The 20357-nt window shown below is 58.1% G+C and overlaps 2 protein-coding genes across 7 annotated transcripts; both read left to right on the top strand.

Annotated features, from left to right (window-relative positions):
- The first annotated feature begins 12308 nt into the window (after window positions 1–12308).
- On the top strand, window positions 12309–17400 carry CIRBP (cold inducible RNA binding protein). 6 transcript variants are annotated; one of them, XR_014935049.1, is made up of 8 exons: window positions 12309–12363; window positions 12828–12936; window positions 13020–13126; window positions 13996–14134; window positions 14225–14309; window positions 14431–14498; window positions 14989–17094; window positions 17241–17400. XR_014935049.1 is itself a non-coding variant. In XM_085517733.1 (6 exons), the coding sequence occupies exons 2-6, from the start codon at window positions 12834–12836 to the stop codon at window positions 14570–14572; spliced, it is 576 nt and encodes a 191-aa protein (XP_085373859.1). In that variant the 5' UTR covers window positions 12309–12363; window positions 12828–12833; the 3' UTR covers window positions 14573–15786. The 6 variants fall into 6 exon arrangements, 2 of the variants coding, with proteins under 2 accessions (XP_085373859.1, XP_085373860.1); XR_014935051.1 differs by having other exon boundaries at window positions 16989–17094; XR_014935050.1 differs by having other exon boundaries at window positions 14434–14498.
- A 1050-nt stretch (window positions 17401–18450) lies between these two features.
- On the top strand, window positions 18451–20151 carry FAM174C (family with sequence similarity 174 member C). The gene is made up of 3 exons (XM_032441007.2): window positions 18451–18965; window positions 19116–19277; window positions 19563–20151. The coding sequence occupies exons 1-3, from the start codon at window positions 18466–18468 to the stop codon at window positions 19564–19566; spliced, it is 666 nt and encodes a 221-aa protein (XP_032296898.2). The 5' UTR covers window positions 18451–18465; the 3' UTR covers window positions 19567–20151.
- The last annotated feature ends 206 nt before the right edge of the window (window positions 20152–20357 follow it).

Raw genomic sequence — 20357 nt, forward strand, 5'->3', positions numbered from 1 at the left:
GGGAAGGGACACAGAGCTTTGGCACGGCGGAACAGCAGCATCAACAAGCGTTACCCAGCCGGTCAGTGCCCCCCCCATACACACACACACACACCGCAGCACCGGGGGGGTCTCTCCGGGCCGGGTGAGGAAGTGGCTCCGTTTCCCGCAGGGCGGTGCTCTGCAGCTCCGGGCTCCCGCTGCCAACCGCGGCCCTGACGTCAATTCGGGGAGGGCGAGCCCCGGGCCGACCCCCCCTTCTCCCATCTTCCCCCCCCCCCCTCCCCCCGCACCCCCGGCCCGCATCGCTCACGCCTAATTTGGCAACGGGAAGAGCCGCAGCTCAACGCCCTGCAGCAAATGGCAGCGGCCTTAAAAGGCAATCCCTGCCCGGGCAGGCACACGCAGGGACACGCACATGTGTGCAAGCTCACATCTGCTGTCTGTGTGCACACGAGTGTGAGCAGGGCATGCAGGCAGGCAGCAATGCATGGGCAGGCAGCAATGCATGGGCATGCATGTGTGTGCAAACAGCTCCTGGCTCCGGGACCCCCACATTGGGGGGGGGGGGGGTTCCTCTTGCAGACTCCCTGCCCACATCCTGGGCTCAGTGGGTTCATGGGTCCCATGTGGGATGTAGGGCTGGCCCCATAGTGTGCAATGGGCCAGGCATTGTGATCCAACATGGCATCGCATGGCATCGCATGGCTGTCCATGGCCAGGCTCAATGCAGCACAGCTGCCCATGGGAGCTGCCTGTGTTTGCAGCACAGCAGGATGGAGACAAGCTGGGACACCTCACTGTGCCACCGGGTGACATCACTGCGCCCAGGGCTGATTGATGGAGCTGATAACACTCATATCAGGGGGGTCCTGACACGGGTGGGGGTGGTTGTGCAGGAGCTGCTGTCCATGCACCTGGGCAGGCCCTGCAGCCTGCTTTGCTCAGCGCCTCCTGCACCAGCCCAGCTCCACACTCACTCCCTGCCTGCCCCAGGCCAGGCCCACGCCGTCCCACTCCTCCCAGTATGAAGTAATGCGGCGTCGCTGCTTTGGTGTGGTGTGGGCTGCCAGGGGAGCAGGGCTGTCATCATGCTGTGTCTTATGTGTGTGTGCAGCTGTGCACGTGTGTGTGTGTGTGTGTGTGTGAGTGCCCAGGGCAGGGGGTGTTTGCAAATGGGCTGCAATGGAGATACTGTGTGTGTGTGTGTGTGTGTGTGTGTGTGCAGCACCTGCATGGGGGGGCTGTGCCCTATTGTGGGTCACCCAGATGGGGCGGTGCCCTATTCCAACACCCTGGGGTGCAGCCCACGGCAGCTGAGCACAGCAAACCCCACACCGAGCCTCAGTGGGGCAAATATTTGCCTTCAGCCTTAACACGCAGCTCAGGGTGACCCTGACCTGCCCAGCACCAAAGGCACAGAGGGGCTGGTGGGTGCGGGTGGGTTGGACTCGGTGCCCCCCAATGCTGCCAGCACAGCCCCCGCAGCGCAGGGTGCGTCGGGCAACACCCACCGTGGTGAGAACTGCAGTGCAGCAGCCCTCCCGTCACACCCGTGGGGCCAACGAGCACCCACAGCCACAGCCCTGCTGCATGCCAGGCCCTTGCACGGCCCCCCCCTTACACACACAGCCCCCCCTTACACACACAGCCCCCCCTTGCACACACAGCCCCCCCCTTGCACACTCACACACTCCCCCCTTGCACACCAGCCTCCAGCATACATGGTTGCACACACACACCTGCACTCTTGCCCCATTACTGCACCCCCCATGCACTGATTCCCCCCCCTTGGGTTGCAGCCCCCTCCCGTGTTTCTGCTGGTGCTGCCGTGCTGGGCACACGGTGGTGGCTGCTGGCAAGAGCCGGCGCTGGCGCGGCTGTGCCAGACACCGGGTGGGCGATGGATGCTGCAGCAGCCAGGAACACAACGTCTGCCGGCAGCAGCGGGGTCCCATTGTGCACTGAGACAAACCCCAACCCCCCTTATAGGGCTGCAGGCGGCCTCCAAACGTGGGGCACCCATGGGTGCAGCCTGTCCCGTCTCATTGCCTCTGGGGATCGCTTTGGGGCATGCAGCCCCCCGCACACACGCTTGTCACGGTGTAGCCGTGGGTTGCAGCCCCTCCATGGGGCCCCTATAGCTGTGGGGCACGGTGTGGGGCTGCGGCCCTGCAACCCCAGTGTGGGGCGCGGAGGCGGCCGTGGGGCGGGGGGAGGCCGGGGAGGGAACTGCCGGCGCAGGGACGGGATCCTGGAATTAAAAACATTCCAGGAACTGACTTTGAACCAGATAAAATAACAAGCGCCGCAAGGAATGTCTCACCCCACCCCCCCCCTCGGCCGGCCGGCGGCCTCCAGCCCGCCCCAACCCCACACCGCTCCCAGCCCCACACTGCTCCCAACCCCACACCGCTCCCAGCCCCACACCGCTCCCAGCCCCACACCGCTCCCAGCCCGGCCCCAAACCGCCCTCAACCTCCCTCCGCCCCACACGTGTCCCAGGGGCCCTTTACACGCGTGTGCAAGCAGAACACGCAGCCCAACTTGCACAAACGCAACGGGGCTGCGAGTGTGCAAGGAGAGGGGGCACGCTGCTGCTGTGTGTACACGGCCCCCCCCCCCGGCTCCCCCTGCTGCTTGGCCCCGTTCCGCAGCCCGCAGCGTCGTGCCGGGGCGGTGATATCACGGGGGATGCGCAGCCAGGGGGCACGGCGCCCAGCTCCGCTCCCCGGGGGGGGGCGGCCACGCAACTCCCCCGCATGGAGCAAGGAGCTGGGCTGGGGTCCGAGCTGCAGCCGCCATCCTCGTGTGCTGGGAACACACCGGTTTGGCTGCGTGGCTTTGTATGGAAGCCCTTTGTCCCCATTGCCCCCACGAGCTCGTGGGGAGCCCCGCTGTGTTAAGGGGGGGGGGGTGGGGGGGTCTCCCGGTGTTGTAACCCTGACTGTCGGGAGGGAGCGGGGCCAGAGGGCAGCTCCGGTGCGTCACCGTGTTGATGAGGAGCTCGAGGAACACGCGTGACGTCCGCAGGGCACCGAGCCACTGCGCCCCCCCCGCCGCGATAGCAGAGGCTGGCACCGGGGCCGCCCGTTCTCCGGGTCACAGGGGGGGGGTGCCAAACCGGTTCCCTCCCCCCCTCCCCTCCTTCCCTCCCTCCCCTTCCCCGTCAGCCGCTGTGAGAGCAGATGGGGAATGCGTGGGGCTTTATATAGCAGCGGGACCCACAGGTAGCAATGCGTCAGAGCGGGTGACGCAGCCCTGTGCACACCCCCACTGCTGGGTAATGGGGCTGTGTGCCCCCCCCCAGGGTCCTGCCCTAGTACTGGGGCTATGGGGGGGCTCTGTGTGCAGTGGCCCGGCCGTGCTGCGTGTGCAACACAACTCACACGCGTGTGCAACACTCAGTGTGGGGCTGCGTGTGTGCGGGGCTGAGTCAGCCCCCAGGCAGCCCGGGAATGCCCCCTCCCAGCCCCGCGTGTTGTAACGCCGCTTCCTCCGTCGGTCCCCGTGCTGGGAACGGGCTGTTCTGGGGACGATGACAGCGAGGGGCTGACCCAGACCCTGCTGGGAAGATAAGGCGGTGCCACGCTGCCTCCATCCTTCTGGGAACCGCTGCTGTTATCAGAGTGTGTGTGTGTGGGGGGAGCAGGGGGACCGGCAGGGTTGAGACCCATTGGGACGCCCCTTCCTCTATGCAGTGCATAAGGCACCATGGCACAATTAAACAGAGTTTAATTAATCCAAGTTGAGAGGGGTCCGCATAGAGGGAGGAGCCGGGGCAGATGCCGTGGGGCTGCAGGGCAGGGCAGCCCCCACTGTGCCCGTGGATCCCATAGAGGGGGGGGTAGGTTCTATTAGCGGCCTCGTGCCGATCCGCAGCGCTATGGGGGGGCGAGGACTGGGGGGGGGGGCGAGGACGGGGGGGGGGAGCTCCTGCTGGGGGGTCGTAGCGGAGACCTGAGTGATACATGGCTGAATTGGGGGGGGGGGGGGGTGATAAAGCAGAACGCGGCTCCGCTCCGCACTGATGGATCCGCTCCGGGCTTTGCACACGGCCCCCATCCCCCCCCCCTCCCCCCCCGCACGGCGGCGCGCGTTCATTCATTCATAGATCCCGGCGCGCGCTCCCGCCTCATTCATTCATTGCGGATCGAGGCCCGTTGCCATCGCAACCGCCCGGGCTCCCGTGGCCGTGGGTAGTGCCCCCCGTGCTTCCCCCGCACGCCGTGCGCATGCGCAGCGCTATTGCGGCTCTATGGGGGGGGGGCAGTTGCTTCCCCTGTTGGCGCTGCCCGGGGGAGCCGCTCTGGGGGGTCCCTTTGTTTGCAGGGCTGGAGGATAAAACCCCCCTTGAACCCCCCCCACAGCCCACCCCCGCAGCGCTGGGGCCGCCACGTAGGCGAGGGGGGCTCCACCCACAGCTGCATTGCGAGGGCGGCCCCCACCCGGAGCTCTGCAATTAGGAGGGGGGGGGGGCTGGGTTCTGTGTGCACGGCCGGGTCATTGAGCAAGGGGGGAGATCAAGGGAGTGAGGGGGTTTATGGGGGGGGGGCATAAAGCTGTGGGGTGAGATGGGGGGGCAGAGCTCCCCCCGGCCTCCTGTGCACCCCAAGAGCAGCTGGTGCGGGTAGCCGAGCTATAAACCCCCTCCCCAATCCCCCCATCCCTGCTCTGTGCACGGCTGCATCGGTGTGAGCATCCCCTGCAGCACGGCTTTGTGCACCCAACACACGCGTTGTCCGTGCACACTCGCGTGCAAAGTGCTGCTGCCCTCGCACACCGCTCCGGCCCCGTGTCGCCTCGTTGCTGCTGCTGCTGCTGCTGCTGTTGTGACTCACAGCGCAGAGGAAGCGGTGACTCAGTGCTGGATTCCTGCCGCTCCCCACCCCCCCCCCCCCCAGGCCGGCCCCTGCCGCCGTGCAGCCACGTGGAGCCTTGCGGCTGCGGTGCAATGCAGCCGGGCACGGGGGGTTCCCGTTGGGTTCCCATTGGATTCCCGTTGGGATCCCGTTGGGTTGCTGGGATTGGGGCTGGGGGCTGCACCCCCTGCCCTGTGTTGCTGCTCTCTATGTGGTCCCGACATCTGGGTCGGGTTAAAGGGAGGAGGCAGCTGCGGTTGCTCGGGGTGGCACCGCTCACGCCCTGACTCACGCTGAGCGCAGGGTTCAGGCTCGGGCACGTTTCCTGGGCTGTTCCGGGTGGTGCCAGCTGTGCTGGACGAGCCGGTGCGCTGCCCCCGGGCTGCGCTGCCGCGTTCTGCCCCGGGCTCCCCGCCTGGCGCTGCTGCCGGTGCTGCTCCATTATAGGATGGGCACGGAGTGGGTTGCAAAAGGGAGAAGGGCTCGTTCTGCCGCTCCCATCACCCCGGTTGGAACACACGGGGTCCCAGCGCTTTGCCTTGTCCCTATGATGCCGGTGCCGCGGTCAGTGGGGTCGGGGAGATGTTGGGTCACCGTGAGTCAAAGCGAGGTGGGGCCGCTGCCCCCTCGCACCCCACAGCCCGTTCCCAGGCCCCACTCGCCAATCTGGCTTTCGCAATGACTGCTCCAGCCGCCCCGGCCCTGCCCCGCAGCGCTGCTTCTGCTGAGCTCGTCCTGGCTCCGTGCCCCCGCAGGTCGGCCCGGTCCCGCACTGCCCACGGCCACGCAGAAGCCAAATCCCCTTCACTCTACCCACGGCCACGCAGCTTTACACCCCCTGTCCCGGATCCCACCCGTGGGGTCTCGGGGTGGCAGCCGGGGGTCCCGGCGGGGCGGTGTTGAGTCAGTGGCAGGTGGGGACGGGCAGCGCTTTGGGAATGAGTCATCTGTAAAGCAAACAAACAGCGAGGAGACGGTGTGAAGCTGAGCTTCCTTCGCTCACCCCGAGGGGAAGCTCGGCTGCACCCCTCGGCTACGAGACCCCAAACGTGCACGGAGAAACACGGCGACATTGCAATCATGGCCATCCCTGCGGCACATCCCATTGATGGAGCTGCAAAGCGGGGTCCCGGTGGGGGCAGAGCGGAGCTGTTGGGATCCATGGAGCCCTGCAGGGGGATGTGAGGGCAGGGGAAAAAGGAACGGCTTTGCCAGGATTTTGTGAAGGGTAAACAGGCTGAGTCAGTTAATTACAGGGCTGCCAGCCCAGCATCGATCCCAGGCTAAATAATGGAAGAGCTGATCCAGGCCGTGATTAATAAAGCGTCAGAGCACAACGGCACACGGCTGCTGCTCGCACACGCCAACCTCGGCCCCATTGCCAGCCCGCATTCCCCGGCCCTTCCAATGAGGTTTTATTTCCAATCCCTATTTTTCACAAGTCAGCAAGTTTCCGGGCACTGAACGGATCTTTCCTGGGCTGGCAGACGGGGTGGGATTGAGGACAGGCTGCATCGCTTTGGGGTGAAGGTGCTGCAAGGCAATAGGAGCCCCCATATGCTCCTGTTTGCCCCATGCTCCTCCTTTTTGCCCCAGGATGAAGGTGCCTTTGGGTCAGGCAGGGTTGGAGCAGGAAGCCTGGCTCCAGCAGCTGGGGTTTTCCCATGGCCGGGCTCACCTGGGCCATGGTTGTCGGCCTCTCCCTTGGCCAGAGGTTGTAAATCCCAATGGTTCTAAGTGCTGCCCACAGCCTGCATGGACACAGCTCAATGCTGGGCTGCCCCTGCTCTATATGCCACATCTCTGCACTGAATTTGGCCATCCTGAGCCCAAAGCAGTGCCAACAGGCTCCATATGGTACCAGGTACCACCCAACATCACCCCCCTTTCCATTGAGCCCCAATGCACTCTGTGCACACACACGGCTGTCCTTGCCGACTCAGCCCGATGTGATGAGGAATGCTTTGTGGTGAGGCTGGAAAAAGGGTCCAGCTGCTTGTTGGATTGTTTCCTTTTCTTTTTTATATCCCCCCCCCCAACCTCATCCTTTTCACTCTTTTCCCTGCTGTGTGTTGTGGGTTTGGCTGGGGGCCCGGTGGTGGTGCTGTGTGTGTGTGTGTGTGTGTGTGTGTGTGTGTGTGTGTCAATACAGGAGTGTGATGAGCCGGGTGTGATGGGGTTGGAGAGGGCTGAGATCCCATCTCCTCCTCTTCAACCCTTCCTGGAAGAGGCAGCACCAGGCACAGCCCCACTGCAGGGCTGGAGGTGGGGGCATAGGGCTGCTCCGGGGGGGGGTGGGCAGAGCTTTGCCACTCGTGACCCCCCAATGTGCAACAATGAGGTGGGACGGAGCCAGGGCACAGAGGGTGCAATGGGAGCTCAGGAAGAGGCTCATGTGAGGGTGCAGAGGTTTTGTTTCCTGGGGTGAGCAGCTCGGAAGCAGCCCCCGCCGGCTGCACTTCCTCCCACCCACCTCATCCCCATCCTCGTCCCTGTGCCCTCCTGGCTGCATCACAGCCCTCCCTATTCTCCATCAATCGTCAATCTCAGCTCAAGCTGATCCTGTGTCTCCATTGCACCCCCCTGTGCCATGCTGAACCCTGCACCCATGGGTGTCCCAGCTCCTGCGTGGGCTGTGGCTGCAGGGATAAAGCGAGCACTCATGCATGAACAGTTTGGGCTGTTTGGCTGCAAATGAATGGTGAGTTCACACATGGGTTCATTGGGAGCTCAGCCGTGAGCTCATTGTACACTCATCCATGCGTGTTGCACGTGAGCTGTGCGTGTGCTCGTGTATGGATGGATCATGTGCTCTATGGTGCCCATAGAGAAGGGGAAGGAGGAATGTCAGGTCCCAGCTGTGCTGCATGGACAGGGATGGGGGTGGCCGTGGCTTCAGCACTGTGGGATGCAGCCCTGAGTCGGGGGGGGGGGGGGGGTTACATTGCTCCCCCTGCAGTGCTGTGGCTCAGCTGTGCCGTGCCTGGGGCCACGGGCTGACTCAGCGGCAGGCCAAGAATAGAGCAGGCACCCTGACTCACTGTCCTGGTGCTGAGCACCATCAGGCTGTGCTGCCTCCCACAGCGAAGGGCCAGCAGTTCTGCTTCCCTTTCTGCTTTACAACCACAGCCAGAGGAGCCCCCAGCATCATCCTTCATCCAGCATCATCCTCCATCCTGCATCATCCTCCATCCTCCATCCTCCATCCTGCATCCTGCTCCCTGCTCCCCTCGTAGCTGGAAGCTGCCCCCATAGCTCCGGGCTTTTCCCTCCCTGCAGCAACAGGAAAACCTGCCCGTCCTGCAGCAGGGAGCAGTTTCCTCTCGGGAAGGATGCTCTCCCCCCGACCCCCCTGCAGCCTGCAGGGCTCCCTTTGCACACCTTGCAAACCACATCCTCATTGCACACTGGCTCTGTTTGCACCCCCGTCCTTCCCACCTCCCCATGCAGCTCCTCCTCTCCTGGATCATTCCCTCTGCTTTCCCCATTGATAAAACCGCAGCATTGCTATGGAGATGGCTGCAGCGTGGGCACAGCACCAGCACCGGGGGTGAGGGGGGGATGTGACTGAGTGTGTGCACGCTGAGCACACGCTGTGTGTGTGTATTGGGGTGGGGGGTGCAGGCAGACGTAGCCCCCGGCGCTGTCTGGCTCCTCTCCTGCACTGAGCAAAGCCCGGGGCTGTCAGTCTCTGCAGGGAAACTGAGGCACGAGCAGTGATTCATCGCACCCAGCAGACAGTCACTCGAGGACAGGAGCACAGCTTGCTCTCCTTCCTACTGCTCCCAGCTCACGGCTTGCACCATTACAATCGTGTAGCAGCACTGCAGCCCCCCAGCGCTCACCCCACGCTCACTATTAGTGCAGGACACACACACGGGGGGGGGGGGGGGGTGGAGGTGGCCGTGGTGCCACACACACACACACACACACACACAGCACAGGATCGGTGCCGTGCACGCAGCGTGGCTGCCCTCTGCTGCCATCACACCGGCAGTGCTCAGCACCCACGGGCGAGGGGCCACGCGGGGCGGCAGGGCCGGATGGGGACGGGGAACCCCTCGGGTGGAGCAGCAATGGGGGCAGAGCCGTGCCATGCACAGCAATGGGGGCCATAGAGACCCCCAACCACAATGCCCACCCCTCCCGCACCCCATAGGCACTGCCCACCCACACACACAGCACAGGATGGGGGCAGGGGGGGGCGTGGAGCTGTACAGCACTGCAGGCCGAGCCCCGCTGCTCTCAGCCCCCCCTCCTATCTATCTATCTATCTATCTATCTATCTATCTATCTATCTATCTATCTATCTATCTATCTATCTATCTATCTATCTATCTATCTATCTATCTCAGCACGGTGCCTGCAGCGGTTTGGGGAGGGGGAGGGCGAGCGCAGGAGCCGTGGGCGTTAAAACAGGAACAGCCCCCCCACAACCAACCAACCAACCAACTACCCCCACCCCCCCCCTCTTCCCGGATCTCGCTTTTCTTTTTTAGTTTGTATTATTCTTATTTATTTTCTTTCCAAAACACGAGCGGGGCAGGAGGGGAAGGAGGCGGGGGGGGGGGGGGGGGGGGTCTGCTTTGCATCTGCCCTTATCCAGGCGGCTGGGCCCCCCCAACCCCCCTCCCCCTTTTGTCTATGGAACCGCCCGTGCTGAACAATAGCAGCCCCCCGCCGCTTCCCGTCCGCTGACGAGGGGGTGCGAGCAGCTTCCCCCCCCCCCCCCAGCACACAGCCATGTAGGGGCAGCCGCTGTAGGAATGCGCTCAGACACAGAGGGCCCCCCCCCCCCTCCTCATTACCAGCAGCTGCGGTGGGGGCTGCAGCCGTGGTTCTCGGCTTGGGGGCTTCCCGAGGGTCCCTTGTGCTCCGGTGGGGCGGGGGGGGATAAACCGTATGGGGTGGCCTGGGGTGGTCGTGGGGGGGGTTGGGTTGTGGGGTGCAGCCGGGTGGGTGCACAGCTGTATGTTGGGGGGGGGGGGGGGTTGCTGAGCTCACACCTGGCCCCATCGCAGGGCCCCAGCCCCATTATCCGGCTGCGTGAGAAAGCCCCCACCTTGGCCGCGGGGGAAGGCACAGAGGGGAGGCCTCGTGAATTGGCCCCTTTGAAGCAGCCTCCCCCCTCCTGCCAAGAGCCAGCTGCGGGCGGACGGCCTCACAAAGAGCCGGCTTTAGCACCAAGGTAACGGCACAGCGGGGCGAGGGGCGACGGGGCCACGACCACCCCCCCATATTGCCCTCCCCACCCGGGTCGCAGCGCAATGGGACAGTGTTGCACCGGGCTGCTGCCTGCACTCATACACTGGGAGGTGGGGGGGGAACCTTCCCAACCCGTTTTCATGCCTAAAGGGGAAAGAAAAGAACAAAAAGAGACGCAGCCCGCATGCCTGGGAGCTGAAGGGGGGGAATGTGACCCAGACAGAGAGGAATCTGAGCTGTGCAGCTTGGGTTACAGCTTGGGTTATAGCTGTGGAATGGGGGCTGCATGGGGGTGGGCTGCTGAGCATCCCTGCAGCAGCTCCAGGCTGTTTTAGGGCAGATCCTTTAGGGTTGTGGGTCCACAAATGGATGCCATGTATGGGGTGGGTGTGCTGTGCTCCAACATGGTCACTGTAAATCAATCACAGAGGGGAAATGCAGCAGCAACACTCCTTACCATGGCAACGCTGGGATTGCATCAGGCCTTTTCTTCTTGTTTTCTGCACTGCAAAACTGGATGAGCAGCTCCCCGAGGGGATGGTAGGAAGAGAGAATGGAATCTTTTTGTCCTGTGGGCAGGAATGGGGCTGCAGGGTGCAACAGATGTGAGGGTCCCTCTGTCCTCCTGTGCTTCATCACCTCGTTGTGCCAAGGAGTATTTGGGGACACAGTGAGCAGGGCTGTGTCTGTGCCAGCTGCTGCTGCAGGGAGGTTGGCTCTGGTGACACACACGTTACATCTCATCACACAATTAGCTGCCTTAACAAGCTTGCAGAGCTGCTCCCGGTGCTGCTTTTGGCTGCAGCCCTGCAGTGCAAGGAGAGGCTGCTCTGCTTTGTGGCTCATGCTTGGGTCAGAGGGAACAAGCAGATCTGGAGCAGGAGAAACCTCTGGAGAGCAGCAGATCTGGGGCAACGCAGGTGATCTCTGCTGTTAATGGAGCAGCTCCGGTGATGCCAAAGGAAGGACGTTGTCACCGCTGTGTCCTCTGCTTTTTGGGGCTGAATCCTCTGCAAGGAGAGCCCCAAATACTGCAACCCACAGCACTCAGTCCTGGTGGGGCCAGAATGCACCTGGAGCATTGAAACAGATCAGTGTGTCAAGGTCACTCTATCCAACCTCATTGCAGAGTGCTGGCGTTAACACCACCCTCATTTAATCAGAAGGCTGTAGAAGGGCTGAGCTCAGGGCTGTGCTGAAGGGCACGGAGCACAGCTGTGAGCAGCACTCAGCTGTGAGCCAGGCTACAAAGCTTTGTGCCCATCACCACCATTTCTAACTGCTGCTCCAGTGCTTCCCAAGGGTCGGACCTTCCCCTTTTCCATCAAAGCACATTGGATGTATTTAATAGACACATACAACCCCCCTCTGACCAATGGCTCTTCCACCTCCTCTCCTCTGGGCCTCACCTGTGCTGTGTAGCTCTGATAAGTCCATTTTAACCCCTGCACAGCGTTGCTGTTGGTGGCACTGGGCTCTTCATGCAGCTCTAGGTAAGTTGTACTGTCAATACACACCAGCGCAGACTCTCATTAAACATTTCAGTGCAAACAGGGCTGAGTTTTGTTTTCTAATCGCCATCGTTTCTCCTCAGGAACCACCACAGCGAGGAGCCTAGGCCGCATACAGAGGGACTAGGCCGCACCAGGACCTCGGGCCGCATAGTGCTAAGGTGTGAAGGCCTGGCTCCTTCGGACAGCACTGAGAGCTGGGCCACCCTACTGCCTTCCCTCAGGGAAGGGATAGAGGACGGCACGTCGGACAGGGCTGCTCGTAGGGCCGTATAAACGCAGGCCGGGATCATACCCAAGATGGCGGCCGCCCCCTCAGGCGCCCCTTTGTCTGCAGCGCCGCATTGCTGCGAAGGGCGCGAAACTGGGGCAGCGTAGCCACACCCCATTGGGCGTGCCGGCCGCCAGGGGGCGGGGATAAGGAGGTGGGCGGCCAATCAGAGGCCTCCACTTCCTTCCTCCTCACAGGGGCTCCCGCGGCCAACGGGCTGGGCGCTCTCAGCCAATCAGCGTCGCGCTCCAGGCCACGCCCCCTCGTGGGCGGAGCTCCCGGCGGGGTTTTGTTCGCGCTCCCTCCTCCCCTCTCCCCTCATGAATATTAACAAGCTACTATCCAATCAGACGGCGGCGCAGCGGCGGCGCTTTGGTGACGTCACTTGCCCCGCCCCCTGGCGAGTGTAAATTTGCATATTCATGAAGTAGGCGGGGCCTGGAGCAGGAGTATATAAGCCGCCGCCCCGCCATCCGCCGCGTTCGTCGCGCTGAGGCTTTGAAGTGCAGGGTGGTGCTCGTGGTCCCGCACACCGGTAAGCGCCCACCGACACGCGTGGGGCGGCTGTTGGGAGTGTGGGGGGGTTGATTCGGAGCTGTGCATGGAGGATAACATGTTCCCGATGGAGGTGGGGGTTCGGTTCGGTTTCTCGGCCCAAAATGGGGCGGCTTTGCACCGCCGGGCCTTGTATAGCTGCGGGCGGTGCGGCCTAGTGCGGGATGGCCGCGGTGTTGGAGCGTGAAGGGGCGCCTGGAAACAAAATGGCGACGGGCCTCGGCCGTGCAAAATGGCGGCGGGAGGGAGGAGGGGCGTCGCACTGCGCATGCGCGCGGGGTGGGGGGTCCCGAGCCGGGCGGGGGTCCGCGTGGCGGGGCCCCCCCTGTGGGTGCGCGCATGCGCGGTGCTGGTGGCGCGGCTCATATCGCCCCCTGGCGGCTGGGAGGACCCGTCGGTTGAGGCGTTGATATGATGTTGATACGGGGCTGGTTGGTTCGGCAGGTCACGATGGCATCAGATGAAGGCAAGCTGTTCGTCGGAGGGCTGAGCTTTGACACCAACGAGCAGTCGCTGGAGCAGGTTTTCTCCAAGTACGGGCAGATCTCTGAAGGTGAGGGCATGTTATGGGGGCTATGAGGATGTGCTGGGTTCTGCTCTGTGCTGGGTTCTGATGGTGGCTGTTCTCTCCTCCAGTGGTGGTGGTGAAAGACAGAGAAACTCAGAGGTCCAGAGGCTTTGGCTTTGTGACGTTTGAAAACATAGATGATGCAAAGGATGCAATGATGGCCATGAATGGGAAGGTAAGCAGGGTCTGCTGGAGCTGGTTTTTCTCCCCCTTAAGAATTATAGGCTCATAGAATAGTCTGGGTTGAAAAGGATCACAATGGTCATCTATTTTCATCCTCCCCTGTCCATGTGCAGGGTCACCAACCACCAGATAAGGCTGCACAGAGCCACATCCATCCTGGCCTTGAATGCCTGCAGGGCAATCAGGAAGCAATTTAGGCATGCTTCTGTTTGAAGCCATGAGATAATACAGATAAACACTGGGGTCTTCCCAAAGAAACAGCAGAGCAACGTGGCTTAGTGAAATCCTGTTGTGCTGCTGCGTTCTGAAAAAGGCTGAAGCTGTGATCACAGAATGGTTTGGGTTGGAATTGTGGATTGTGAAACTCCAGTTGCTCTGCTGCAGGCAAGGGCTGCCAGCCTCTATATTTAATACCAGCCCAAGCTGCTCAGGCCCCATCCACCCTTGCCTTAAACACCCCCAGAGACAAATGGGGCATCCACAGCTCTCTGGGCAGCTGTTACTGCACCTCCCCACTCTTGTAGTAAAGAAATTCCCCCTGAAATCCAATCTAAATCCTCTCTCGTTTGACTTAAAACCATTTCCCCTCGTCCTGCTTGCATTCCTCTTGTCCTCCTTGCAATGAGGTGCCCCCCTGTCTGTTTGTAAGCCCCCTTTAGGTACTGAAAGGCTGCAATGAGGTCACCTGGCAGCCTTCTTTTTAAGAGCACCTTTGTAATGCATGAGAATCCATCTGTGTGTGTCGTCATCTCAGTTGAAGCATTGCAAACCAGTACATACTGCTATTGAAACTCCAGTGTTGCTTCACTGGGAGCAAAGCTGTGCATCGTACGTGAGCTGATTTATCTTTCTGCTCATTAGTCTGTAGATGGCCGTCAGATCAGAGTCGATCAAGCTGGAAAATCATCAGAGAACAGATCCCGAGGCTACAGAGGGGGATCCACTGGGGGCAGGGGCTTCTTCCGTGGGGGCAGAGGTCGGGGCCGTGGCTTCTCCAGAGGTGAGCACACATTGGGGTTGATCTGCTTGGGATGGGGGTGGTGTCTGTCAATGTGCTGGAGGAGAAACTATAACGTGGTGTGTGTTCCAGGAGGTGGAGACAGAGGCTACGGCGGGAGCAGATTTGACTCCAGAAGTGGAGGATATAATGGCTCCAGAGACTACTATAATAGCAGGTAATGCTATTGTGACTGCTAGCATGGCTTGTTACTGAGCTCTTAGTGCCTGACAGGCAGCAATGCCAGCAGGCTGCACAAGCTGCCGAGCAAATATAAAGCGCCTGAATGTTTCCAACAGCAGGAGTCAAGGTGGCTATGGAGACAGGTCTTCAGGAGGCTCCTACAGAGACAGCTACGACAGTTACGGTAAGTCCTGGTTCAAATGGGAGCCATGCGTACGATGCTGTAGGAACTCTCTAAACCTTCTGACCCTGTTGTGATGTCTGGAAATGCTCTGAGGTTCAGCTTTGGCCTGTGCCCCCATCCCCTTTCCCCCTTTTTCTTTTCCTTGGCCATAAGAACCAATCTTGTCAGGCTTTTGGAGATGGCGGTTGTGCCGTTTTATAATGTCTTTTTAATTTGTAATGCATGTTGGAGGAGTTGCTTGGATCTAAAGGCAAAAAAGCAAGTTGTTGTTTTTTTTCTTTTCCTTTCTTTCTTTTAAATTCATTCTTGGAGCTTGAGACTAAACCAAAAAAAAAACAAGGAAGCCCTGACAAACTGCATTCAAGGGTGGGGGAGTTCTCTGACATGGTAGCACACTTTAGCTGCTGGAATAATGCAAGGGAGTTAAAATGCTGGTGGAACTTGTCTATGCTTCAGTGCCTTTACAATTGTGCCTGCTTCTTGTCCTCAGCTACACACAACGAGTAAAAATCCTTCCTGACTCAAGATCGTCCTTCCAATGGCTGTATTTATAAAGATTTTTGGAGCTTCGCTGAAATGGTTATTATTGTGTAGTACATCTTACTTGTATTTTCCACTTTTGTAGTATTATCAGTTCTAATCTTGTCAAAAAGAAAACCAACAAAACACAGCCTGACAGCTTCTGATAAACCAGATGGGTCTGATGAGACTTGATTCCTTTTAGGAAGGCTCTGCTTTCGAGTGGGTTTTTTTTTAATCTCTTTTGGAAAGCACTTCAGATTTTGTTCGAACACGATGAGCCAAGGTGTTTTTCTTTTCTTACATAGAAAGGCATGAAGTTGGGGCCCCCATAATTCAGTTTCTTTTCAGATAGAAAGGACCTTTTAACCCAACGTTCACGAGAAGCTGAACAAGCTGTGGACTTCTTCTTTTTTTTTAAGTGCATTACCTTCGTCTTTTGTAACATTCCTTTAGTGTAGCAAGGTAGGAATGCAGCCTGGGTACAAATTGGAAGGCAAAAAACCACCTTGATATATCTAAAGAGAAACTTTGCTTGTATGTTCGACCCGCATAACGGTATTTTTACTGTTGTAACGATGTAAATTACCCAGAAAATAGACTTGCAAACTTACCATAAAAGAGGTTCTTGAAAATGTTTATTTATATTGTCCTTTTTTACTGGAAGAAATATGCATATTCCATTGATATTGTATTTGAAAAGTGGTAAAGGATTCTTGTATACAGTTTTTGGCTTTACGAAGCCTATTAAAAGACCGTCTGAAATGAACTCTGCTCCTGCCATTGACATTTCATTGCACAACACAGTCCTTGAAGACGATACAGTGTGTGTGTAGAAGATGCCAGAGGAGAGGAGAGAAGACTAGCGGTAGTGTAAGAGCCAAGCAGACTCATTGAACTCAGTTGCTAGAGTTGAAGCTTAAACTCGGTCTTGCCATATGAATTAATGGACGGCTGCCACTGGGCCCATAGGGGCAAAGCAGCCCCAGCCTTTGGGTGTTGGAATGCTTGGTGTCAGCTGAGCCCAGCCTTAGCGAGGAGAAGTTGTTTTCCTTCCTAACGCTGAATTGAATCCTGCTGTTGCGAAGCCTTAGTGAAGAATTAGTCCTTTGGTAACTGGGCTTAGCGTTAATGGTAGGTAAATTGCCTTACTTAGCTAGCTTTGTCATTGCCTTACAAGTTCTAAGAATTCTTTGCTAGCATATGGAAACTGCAGTGTCCTTGGAGAGAAAAGAAGTGTTGTGCCTCCAACAGAAACCTCTGAGACGAAAGCTGCTCTCTTGGCTAGTTCATATGTGGAAATAGTCCTGTAATTCGAGGTAACTCCTTTTGCTCATGTCCGCATCCTTCCTCTTGTTGAGAGCTCATTTTGAAAGCCTTATTGTACCCGTGACAAAAAAAACCATATATACCTAAATATATATATTCCTATTTTGGTCAACTGATGGACAAATTGGAACCCATGCCGTATGCAACCTTTGGCTTGTGGCACAACTTTCAGTTCCACAGATCAGAGTTGGGCATGCAGTCATGTCTTGCTAGTAGGTACGGAAGCAAGATGGGAAAGCGAATTCCCTCACTCGATATGTGTTCATCTATTGAGAATCTTCCTAGAAAACTTCATTAAGTTGCTCACTTTTAATTGTAGCTTTTTTGTTTTTTTTTTTCTTTTTTTACCATCCTACTTGTTGCCATTAACTTTTTCCCCTAATAGCCCACACTTTTCCTAAGCAGCCGTATCCAAAGTGGTTTTTAACTCTCTGCTTAGGGATACATTGGCTGGCATATCAAAGGCAGCAGCCGGCCCTGGAACTGTTTTCCCACACTGTGCTTCTGTGATGTGATGGGTTCAGCGAATGGCTTGTGATACCCTCGTATCTGATGTCACCTGTGTCGGGGGAGGGAGGGGAGGGCTGGAAATTGATGCTCTTCCTGTTTGATGCCATCATTAATGTGTTTCTGCTTTGGCAGGCTGAAGAGGAGGCTGGATGCTGAGCTTGGAAGCTGACTTGGGCTCTGAGAAGGAGTTTGGTGCTGCTGGGGGGAAGCAGAACCCGGAGCTGTGTTTGTAAACCAGGTGAGGACCCATTGCTTCCCACCTCCATATGGTGTTATTTCCTGATCCAATAGTGTTGCTGCCTTACGCTGAACTTTAATAACCTGTTAAGTGGAAATGGACCTAACTCCAAGCTTTGACATTGATATATTTTCCTTTAATTTCAGCAATGAGCTGCTGTGGAGAAGACCCAGAGAAGGAAGGACAGCATTGAATGGAGATATGAAGAGCTTTGAGCAGAGTTATTATTGATGTTCATAAGTCAATTGTATGAGCAGGAAACCCTGCTGAGCATGGAATAAAACACTGCCATGTGGCTAAAAGGAACCTTTTGTGATCCTTATGTGGGTGAATATCAGGCTGGATGGGGTTACCCTGGGGGTGCAGCACAGCTCAAGCTACAAAGAAGGGGATGTTGTAGGGTTGGGGGGGGGTTGGGATGAACCATCTATGAGGTCAAAGCAGCTGAACCAGCTGTATCTGAGGGGAGAACTGAACAGTTGTGATGGGTTTGCATTATCTCTTTGCTTTTATTCAGGCCTGGGAGTGCTCAGGTAATGCAGTTTGAGGTCAGGGGGTGGTTTAAGGGTTGTGTTATGAGCTACGGGTGGGTGATGGGCTGTGGGAGATGCTGCAGGTAAGAGAAAGAAGCAAAGGTGCAGTGTGTGCTGTGCAGAGCTGTGATCTGAGCCACCTTTTGGTGGAGGAAATGCATTCCAAAGGGATTTTAGGAGCACGGCTGGCACTTATAGGGTGTGTGGGTAACAGAATATGGGCTGATTGATGCCCCATCCATTATGGGGCACGTTGATGGCTGCTCATAGCTGAGTCCCAACAGCTGGTAGAGCCTTTAAGAGCTCAGCATCCCATGGGGGGCTGCAGAGTGAATGGAAAACTGCCTTAAGGTGGAAACACCGTGGGATGGAGGGGGGGGGGGGGGTGGTTTTTGGGTGCCTTTCTTTGATGTTTATGAGTAGAACGGCCAATAAAAAGGACGCGTTTAATTGCTTCATTCTGCTTTTCCTTCCTGTGTTTGAAAGCCTTTTGCGAACGATCAGAGTTAAATAGGAGGAATTGCCGGTGCTTTGTATGGGGTGGGGGGATGCTGTGTGTAGATATTCCTTCCTCTCCCCTCTGATGGTTCCTGGAGGCGATGCTAAATACAGGACTGGGGGGGAGGAGAGCGAAGGAAGCTGGTTTAAAAGCTGGGAGCCATTCACACCTCGCGGTGTCACAAAGCTTGATCTGAATTATCTGAACCATCCTCAATGGGATGCTCAGAATCACCGCAGGCTCCGAAGCATCGCTTTGCTTTGAGGCTTCGCTTCTTTCATGGTCCTGTTGGGTTCGGCTGGGCTCAACCCAAAGCACAGCAGCCCCCAACCCACCTCGATGTGGGGGGGGGTCTCAGAGTGCATCCATCCCCACGGGGCCGTCTCGTATCGTGGTCATAATGTCTCTCATTTCCCCGACGGCACCGGGATGTGGGGGTGTATTAACACGGTCCATACGGTCAGAACCGAGCGGTTCATCCGGATCCGGATGGTCTCCCGGTTCGGAACGTCGGAACGGCGCAACCCCGGAACGCAGCGGCTCAGCTCCGCCTGCGCCCGGCCCCGCTTTGCGCGCACCTTCCTGCGCCGGGACCACCGCTGGGTGCCGGCCATGCTGCGCCCCCAGCCCCTTTATGTCCTGCTGCTGCTGCTGCACGGCGGCCGAGCCGGGTCTCCGAACAACGGCACCGAGACCCCACGGGAGGCGGAGGGGAACGGGACGCGGACGGGCGGGGGGCTGCTGCCCGCATCGGGGCTGCCGGTGCTGCGGAGGGCGGTGTTTGTGGTCAGCGCTTTATCGGTGTTGGCAGCGCTTTATTTTGTACTGAGGACGTTCCGGTAAGTGAGGACACGCTGTGACCCCCCCGTGTTCCCTCTTATCTCCTTCCTTCCCTCCGTTACGGCATCGTTTCCCCATCCATCCCATTACGGAACCGTTAACGACTTATAACGATGAACCCACCCGTTGTGCTCCGTCCCATTCGGCAGCTCCCGGCCCGACGGACGCAGACGGGATCCCAGCGCTGCTTTCAGATGGAAAAAACCCCAGAGGAAGAAGTACGGCTTGTTGAGCAGCTCCGATGATCGAGTGGAAATGGCATCGCTGGACAGCGAGGAGGACACGGTGTTTGAGACTCAGAACCTCAGGCGGTAAGAACATCCCCTGTGCTCCCCATACTGCAACCCATACAGCGCCCATACTGCAACCAGAGGGGCACATCTCCATCACCTCCCCTTTACTGCCTGGTTTTGAGGTCCCTGTGTTGCCACCATGGCCCTATAAGGCAGGAGGAGCTGCTGTTAGACATGCATTGCTGCTTGCCTTGTCACACAGCTCTCAGCTGGGGGTTGCTGTCCCCCATAAGGCTGAACGTAGCAGAAGGGATGGCAGTGCTGATGGCTGTGCTCCCATTGTGCTTTTTTCTTTCCTTACAGATGATTTGGGACCATCAGCAGCACAGCTGTGCAGACCAAGAGAGGGCTGCTGGAATCATCGACTGACTGGGGCTCCAGCTTTATTACCTTTGATAATTGCTTCTAATTAACAGCACAAACTTTGGTCGCTGGGGAGGGCAAAGGGGACCAAACCTGTTTACTTCACATATTTTCTTTTTGGGGGGGGGAGGGGGAGAAGTGAAGCTGCAAAGGACTTCTGCATTCAGTGCTGCATGGGGTGATGCTCAGGAAGATGTAATGGAAGTGACTCTGCATTTGGCATTGAGTGCTGTAGGACTTTGCCTACTGCCTGGCTGGGGCTTTTTTGGGTGCTCTGTATCAGCAGCCCTGAGCTTGGCAGGCTCAGCTTTCCCTTCTGTGATGTCTGCTCCCTTCTCTATGTGCCATCAGCTGCACATCAGCTGGTGTTGGGGCAGCAGCGTTGCCTTAAGGACAGACAGGGGAGTTTGGGGAGGGAGCAGAGAGCTTAAGTCATCCTGGGTGCAGCAATGGGGGTGGTTAGCAGTGAGTGGATGATGCTATAAATCCCTGCGTGGGTTTACAAAACAAAGAGATGTTTGCAAACAAAGTGTATGGGATGGTCTGTGGGGCTGTGCTGGTGTTCTGCACCCCTAACCTTAACTCTAACCCTGAGCTGCTGTGTAAGGGATGGCAGAGCTGGGGCCCTCTCAGCTGTGGTTCTGGGTCTGCTCTGATATCATCTCCCTTTGGAGATGCTGCTGTGTCCCATCAGCTCAGCAGAAGGAACAGCAGTTGTTTGGTGCTTGGGTTCCC

The sequence above is a fragment of the Coturnix japonica genome, chromosome 16 (assembly GCF_054131305.1).
Source record: "Coturnix japonica strain WE chromosome 16, WE-NBRP24, whole genome shotgun sequence".
NCBI lineage: Eukaryota > Metazoa > Chordata > Aves > Galliformes > Phasianidae > Coturnix > Coturnix japonica.